An 8185-nucleotide genomic window follows, 5' to 3' on the forward strand; every position below is an offset into this window, starting at 1 on the left:
GGTTAGGATAAGAACACATTGATGTCAGTGTTACCTACTGGTTAAGATAAGATTCCAAGTGTTGGTCACTGTAGCAATATTTACATGTAGACCAGAGGAGGCTGGTGAAGGGAGGATGGCTCATAATAATGACCGGAACGGAGCGAATGGAACGGCATCAACCACCTGGAAACCATGTGTTTAATGTATTTGATACCGTTCTGGCTCCTGCCCTATGGGCCGTTCTGGCTCCTGCCCTATGGGCCGTTCTGGCTCCTGCCCAATGGGCCGTTCTGGCTCCTGCCCTATGGGCCGTTCTGGCTCCTGCCCTATGGGCCGTTCTGGCTCCTGTCCATTGGGCCGTTCTGACTCCTGCCCTATGGGCCGTTCTGGCTCCTGCCCAATGGGCCGTTCTGGCTCCAGCCCAATGGGCCGTTCTGGCTCCTGCCCTATGGGCCGTTCTGGCTCCTGCCCTATGGGCCGTTCTGGCTCCTGCTCAATGGGCCGTTCTGGCTCCTGCCCTATGGGCCGTTCTGGCTCCTGCCCAATGGGCCGTTCTGGCTCCTGCCCTATGGGCCGTTCTGGCTCCTGCCCTATGGGCCGTCCTGGCTCCTGCCCTATGGGCCGTCCTGGCTCCTGCCCTATGGGCCGTTCTGGCTCCTGCCCTATGGGCCGTTCTGGCTCGGACAAGGCTTACGTTCTTCTAACGGTTAACATAACAATGCCCTCTCTGTCCTCTCCGTAGGTTTCATCCCGGTCTGCAGCCTGGGCGTATGCCAGGTTGGGAGGATGAACTTCGGTAAAGACGTAAGCACGCTGAAGTACTTCACTATCTGCGGCCTGCAGGAAGGCTACGAGCCCTTCGCCGTCAACATGAACAGAGACCTCACCATGTGGCTCAGCAAGAGACTGTCTCAGTTCATCCCTGTACCTCCGCAGCATGAACACATTGAGGTGAGAGTCAAGTCGCCATCAGTTGCCTTTAAAACGTTCTGTTGAACAAGACTGTCCTTGAACCTTGACCCTGCTCACCCCTTGGTGTTATTGTGTATAGAGTTTGATAAGTGAAACCTCTATTTCAAATCAAATTAAAATGTATTTATAAAGCTCTTCTTCTTACATCAGCTGATGTCACAAAGTGCTGTACAGAAACCCAGCCTAAAACCCCAAACAGCAAGCAATGCAGGTGTAGAAGCACCTGTGTAGCAATGCAGCAATGCAGGTGTAGAAGCCTTCTTTTATATGTGTTGTTGACCACCCTGAACAAGGCAGTTAACCCACTGTTCCCCGGTAGGCCGTCATTGAAAATAATAATTTGTTCTTAACTGACTTGCCTAGTTAAATAAAGGTGAAATAAAAAATATTAGTTTTTTTTTGTAACAACCTATGTAACCTACACTGAGGATACCAAACATTAAGGAACACTTTCCTAATATTGAGTTGCACCCCCCTTTTGCCCCCAGAACAGCCTTAATTCGTCAGAACATGGACTCTACAAGGTGTCGAAAGCGTTCCACAGAGATGCTGACCCATGTTGACTCCAATGCTTTCCCACAGTTAGATGTCCTTTGGGTGGTGGATACACACGGAAAAACTGTTGAGCGTGAAAAACCCAGCAGCGTTGCAGTTCTTGACACAAACCCGGTGCGATGTTAGTAACCTATAATAATAACAATAATAATAATAATTGTCCCAAGGATTTGTCGAGCACTTTACTCATACCCATAGACCTATGTTGACCTGGTATCGTATGGCTATTCAACCAGATGACTCCCCCATAATGCCCTGTTCCCTTGTCGTCTGGTCTTTTTAAAAGGTGACGAGGATGGACGGCACCGTGGAGACTTTCCCGTGTCTCAAGGTCACCCAGAGGTCGTTCGGCTCCCAGAACAGTAACCCAGACATCACCTTCTATCGCCTCAGCATGCCTATAGAGTGTAACGAGGTGCTGGCCAAGTCACCTGGCGGGACGCTACAGTCTGGCGGGGGCTTCTCCTTCTCCTCTAAGAAAGACCTGGACGACTTTGAGACCATGTCCGACTTCGAGGTGCTGATGATGATGATGAGGAAGTCACTAAGATATACTCTCTTTTTTTTCTCCTTCTGTCTCCGTCTTCTTCTGTCTCCTTCTGTCTCCGTCTCCTTCTGTCTCCTTCTCTGTCTCCTTCTGTCTCCTTCTGTCTCCGTCTCCTTCTGTCTCCTTCTGTCTCCGTCTCCTTCTGTCTCCTTCTGTCTCCTTCTGTCTCCTGTCTCCTTCCGTCTCCTTCTGTCTCCTTCTGTCTCCTTCTGTCTCCGTCTCCTTCTGTCTCCTTCTGTCTCTGTCTCCTTCTGTCTCTGTCTCCTTCTGTCTCCTTCTGTCTCCTTCTGTCTCTGTCTCTGTCTCCGTCTCCTTCTGTCTCCATCTCCTTCTGACTCCTTCTGTCTCCTTCTCTGTCTCCTGTCTCCGTCTCCTTCTGTCTCCGTCTCCTTCTGTCTCCTTCTGTCTCCTTCTCTGTCTCCTTCTGTCTCCGTCTCCTTCTGTCTCCGTCTCCTTCTGTCTCCTTCTGTCTCCGTCTCCTTCTGTCTCTGTCTCCGTCTCCTTCTGTCTCCATCTCCTTCTGACTCCTTCGGTCTCCTTCTCTGTCTCCTTCTGTCTCCGTCTCCTTCTGTCTCCTTCTGTCTCCTTCTCTGTCTCCTTCTGTCTCCGTCTCCTTCTGTCTCCGTCTCCTTCTGTCTCCTTCTGTCTCCGTCTCCTTCTGTCTCCTTCTCCCCCATTTGCTCCATATTTTCTCCTTCACAACCTCCAACCTCCTCCCCCCCTCTCTTAGGAGGAAAACGTTATTAATATCTAATATTCTAGCAATGTACCTTTTTGTAGTTGTAATGTTTCTATGTTCCAGTTTGTTTCCTCTTCTCCTCAGGTGTTGACGAAGTCTGCCCACTGCACCCTGGGCTCCAGCCTGGACAAGGAGAAGGACCAATTCAACAACCACAAAGACTACAACCAGGAGAAACCCTCCAAGTTAAAGCAGAGGTTTGTAGATTATAGTTAGGACCAGGGGGTTTCCCCCCCCTGACAACACAGACCAGGGAAAACTCTGGGTCCTAGTTATAGTCTATCACCTCCCTGCCCATGTCCTTGGTCTCTCTGTAATACAGCTATGTAAACCATGCTGTACCAAACCTGTACAAGAGGAATCTGCATTAGAGTCGAATGCAGAGTCTCAATACCACTGCTATAGTTCAATAACATGTCTTAGCTATATTAACACCATATATATACAGTATATATATATATATACAGTGTTGAATTAAGCTCATATAGTCTGCATTAGACTCCATCTCTTGCTGTCGGCAGGTTTGGGGTCAATTCCATTTCAATTCCAGTAAATTCAGGAAGCACAATTTATTTCCCATTTCATTTATCTTCCAATGCTTTTCAATTAGGATTTTTAAACATTTGGTTTATTTTCTGAATGGACTGGAATTTAAATGGAATTGACCCCAACCCTGGCTGTGTTCTGTTGTCTCTCTCTCTCTCTCTCTCTCTCTCTCTCTCACTCTCTGTCTCTCTCTCTCTCACTCTCTGTCTCTCTCTCTCACTCTCTCTCGCTCTCTCTGTCTCTCTCCCTCTCTGTCTCTGTCTCTCTGTCTCTCTCGATGTCTCTCTGTCTCTGTCTCTCTCTGTGTCTCAGTCTCTCTCTCTCTCTCTGTCTCTGTCTCTCTCTGTGTCTCAGTCTCTCTCTCTCTCTCTGTCTCTCTCTCTCTCTTTGTCTCGCTCTATGTCTCTGTGTATTAGGTTCAGGTTGTTTTCAGAGTTGTAGTTATGTCTCTCTCTCTCTGTGTGTGTGTGTGTGTATGTGTGTGTGTAGATTCATGTTGAAGAGGACCAAGCCAGAGTTTACCAGCAGTAACTCTTCAGCCCGTCTATCAGAGGAGGTGTTAGCTGATAGAGATGACTGTGACGTCTTCATGCAGACCTCCACTGTAAGAACTGTGTTGGATTTTCTCTGTTTGACACTAGATACAGTATTTACGCATCACCTGAATGAATCTTCCCATGCTATAACACAGACCGTTGATAGACAGCCATGTTTTGGTGCATTGTGTAATAGTCAGTCAAAAGTAGCATGTCGTTACGATGTATTGGCCAATTCCAATGTCCTACACATTTATTATACATTTATTACACATTTATTACACATTTATTACATGAAAAACAAGTGTCCTCATCCTCTCCAGTCCAACTACTACTGGTTGTATATTTGTGTTTGTATTAACCTTATATAACCCTTTATAACCCTATTTAATCCCTTATAACCCCATGTAACCCTATTTAACACTATATACCCCTTTATAACCTAATATAACCCTATTTAACCTTATATAACCATATAAAACCCTATAAAACCCTATATAACCCTTTATAACCTAACATAACACTATTTAACCCTATATAACCCTTTATAACCCTATATAACCCCTTATAACCCTATGTAACCCTATTTAACACTATATAACCCGTTATAACCTAATATAACACTATGTAATCCTATAAAACACTATATAACCTAATATAACCCTATATAACCCTTTATAACCCTTTATAACCTAACATAACACTATTTAACCCTATATAACCCTATATAACCCTTTATAACCCTTTATAACCTATTATAACTCTTTACAACCCTTTATAACCCTGTATAACCTAATATAACCATATTCAACCCTTTATAACCCTATATAACCCTTTATAACCCTATATAACCCTCTATAACCCTATATAACCCTTTATAACCTAATATAAATCTAAATAACCCTACATAACCTGATATAACCCTGCATAACCCAATACAACCTGATATAACCCTATATAACCTAATATAACCCTATTTAACCCTATATAACCTATTATAACCTAATATAACCCTAAATAACCCTATATAACCCTTTATAACCGAATATAACCTAATATAACCCTTTATAACCTAATATAACCCTTTATAACCCTATAACCTTTTATAACCCTATATACCCTTTATAACCTACTATAACCCAAAATAACCCTTTATAACCTAATATAACCCTATATAACCCTTTATAACCTAATATAACCCTATATGTCCATGGTCTCTCCCCAGTACTACTACTCAGTGAGGATCTTCCCAGGTCAGGAGCCCAGCAGTGTGTGGGTTGGCTGGGTGACCTCTGACTTTCATCAGTACGACATGGCCTTCGACCTCGAAAAGGTCCGCACCGTTACCGTAACCCTGGGAGACGAGAAGGGCAAAGTTCACGAGAGGTCAGATATCTGGGGGGGGTCTTGGGGTCAAACTGAGGACGCACGCACGCACGTCACACACACACACACACTCACTCACTCACTCACTCACTCACTCACTCACTCACTCACTCACTCACTCACTCACTCTCTCACTCACTCACTCACTCACTCACTCACTCACTCACTCACTCACTCACTCACTCACTCACTCACTCACACACTCACACACTCACTCATACACACACACGGTCCTGCTAGTCAGACTCAATCGGATCTGATACTGAAATATTCTGCTAGTCAGCCTCAATCAGAACTGATTCTGAAATATCCTGCTAGTCAGACTCAATCAGATCTGATACTGAAATATCCTGCTAGTCAGACTCAATCAGAACTGATACTGAAATATCCTGCTAGTCAGACTCAATCAGAACTGATACTGAAATATCCTGCTAGTCAGACTCAATCAGAACTGATACTGAAATATCCTGCTAGTCAGACTCAATCAGATCTGATACTGAAATATCCTGCTAGTCAGACTCAATCAGATCTGATACTGAAATATCCTGCTAGTCAGACTCAATCAGAACTGATACTGAAATATCCTGCTTGTCAGACTCAATCAGATCTGATACTGAAATATCCTGCTAGTCAGACTCAATCAGATCTGATACTGAAATATCCTGCTAGTCAGACTCAATCAGAACTGATACTGAAATATCCTGCTAGTCAGACTCATTATAACCTATGCTTCTTATGATGTGGTTGTAATATTTTGAATTTCACTTATCAAATGTTTCTTCTTTTATGGTTGTGGTTGTACTGTAAAAAGATGATTGTGAAATGTCTCTGTCTCTGTCTCTAGCATCAAGCGTAGTAACTACTGTCTCTGTCTATAGCATCAAGCGTAGTAACTACTGTCTCTGTCTCTTATAGCATCAAGCGTAGTAACTACTGTCTCTGTCTCTTATAGCATCAAGCCTAGTAACTACTGTCTCTGTCTCTTATAGCATCAAGCCTAGTAACTACTGTCTCTGTCTCTGTCTATAGCATCAAGCGTAGTAACTACAGTCTCTGTCTCTTATAGCATCAAGCGTAGTAACTATTGTCTCTGTCTCTGTGTATAGCATCAAGCCTAGTAACTACTGTCTCTGTCTCTTATAGCATCAAGCGTAGTAACTACTGTCTCTGTCTCTGTCTATAGCATCAAGCCTAGTAACTACTGTCTCTGTCTATAGCATCAAGCATAGTAACTACTGTCTCTGTCTCTTATAGCATCAAGCGTAGTAACTACTCTCTCTGTCTCTGTGTATAGCATCAAGCCTAGTAACTACTGTCTATGTCTATAGCATCAAGCATAGTAACTACTGTCTCTGTCTATAGCATCAAGCGTAGTAACTACTGTCTCTGTCTATAGCATCAAGCGTAGTAACTACTGTCTCTGTCTATAGCATCAAGTGTAGTAACTACTGTCTCTGTCTCTTATAGCATCAAGCGTAGTAGCTACTGTCTCTGTCTCTGTCTATAGCATCAAGCATAGTAACTACTGTCTCTGTCTATAGCATCAAGCGTAGTAACTACTGTCTCTGTCTATAGCATCAAGCGTAGTAACTACTGTCTCTGTCTATAGCATCAAGCGTAGTAACTACTGTCTCTGTCTATAGCATCAAGCGTAGTAACTACTGTCTCTGTCTCTTATAGCATCAAGCGTAGTAACTACTGTCTCTGTCTATAGCATCAAGCGTAGTAACTACTGTCTCTGTCTATAGCATCAAGCATAGTAACTACTGTCTCTGTCTCTTATAGTATCAAGCATAGTAACTACTGTCTCTGTCTATAGCATCAAGCGTAGTAACTACTGTCTCTGTCTATAGCATCAAGCGTAGTAACTACTGTCTCTGTCTCTTATAGCATCAAGCGTAGTAACTACTGTCTCTGTCTCTTATAGCATCAAGCGTAGTAACTGCTGTCTCTGTCTCTGTCTATGCATCAAGCGTAGTAACTACTGTCTCTGTCTATGCATCAAGCGTAGTAACTACTGTCTCTGTCTCTTATAGCATCAAGCGTAGTAACTACTGTGTCTGTCTATAGCATCAAGCGTAGTAACTACTGTCTCTGTCTCTGTCTATAGCATCAAGCGTAGTAATTACTGTCTCTGTCTCTGTCTATAGCATCAAGCATAGTAACTACTGTCTCTTATAGCATCAAGCGTGGTAACTACTGTCTCTGTCTCTTATAGCATCAAGCGTAGTAACTACTGTCTCTGTCTCTGTCTATAGCATCAAGCGTAGTAACTACTATCTCTGTCTCTTATAGCATCAAGCGTAGTAACTACTGTCTCTGTCTCTTATAGCATCAAGCGTAGTAACTGCTGTCTCTGTCTCTGTCTATGCATCAAGCGTAGTAACTACTGTCTCTGTCTCTTATAGCATCAAGCGTAGTAACTACTGTGTCTGTCTATAGCATCAAGCGTAGTAACTACTGTCTCTGTCTCTTATAGCATCAAGCGTAGTAACTACTGTCTCTGTCTCTGTCTATAGCATCAAGCGTAGTAACTACTGTCTCTGTCTATAGCATCAAGCGTAGTAACTACTGTCTCTGTCTCTGTCTATAGCATCAAGCGTAGTAACTACTGTCTCTGTCTCTGTCTATAGCATCAAGCGTAGTAACTACTGTCTCTGTCTCTTATAGCATCAAGCGTAGTAACTACTGTCTCTGTCTCTTATAGCATCAAGTGTAGTAACTACTGTCTCTGTCTATAGCATCAAGTGTAGTAACTACTGTCTCTGTCTATTATAGCATCAAGTGTAGTAACTACTGTGTCTGTCTATAGCATCAAGCGTAGTAACTACTGTCTCTGTCTCTGTCTATAGCATCAAGCGTAGTAACTACTGTCTCTGTCTCTGTCTATAGCATCAAGCGTAGTAACTACTGTCTCTGTCT

The 8185-nt window shown here is 43.5% G+C and overlaps 1 protein-coding gene across 1 annotated transcript in view; it reads left to right on the top strand.

Moving 5' to 3' along the window:
• The window catches only part of LOC106592272 (ryanodine receptor 2), a 99672-nt gene that overhangs the window by 66453 nt on the left and 25034 nt on the right, over positions 1 to 8185 (top strand). Inside the window, exons 2-6 of the mRNA XM_045700569.1 lie at positions 725 to 933; positions 1796 to 2026; positions 2859 to 2992; positions 3831 to 3945; positions 5103 to 5263. Of these exons, the coding sequence (XP_045556525.1) occupies positions 725 to 933; positions 1796 to 2026; positions 2859 to 2992; positions 3831 to 3945; positions 5103 to 5263 (850 nt within the window). The remainder of the gene's footprint in view (positions 1 to 724; positions 934 to 1795; positions 2027 to 2858; positions 2993 to 3830; positions 3946 to 5102; positions 5264 to 8185) is intronic.

Source organism: Salmo salar, chromosome ssa18, assembly GCF_905237065.1.
Source record: "Salmo salar chromosome ssa18, Ssal_v3.1, whole genome shotgun sequence".
NCBI lineage: Eukaryota > Metazoa > Chordata > Actinopteri > Salmoniformes > Salmonidae > Salmo > Salmo salar.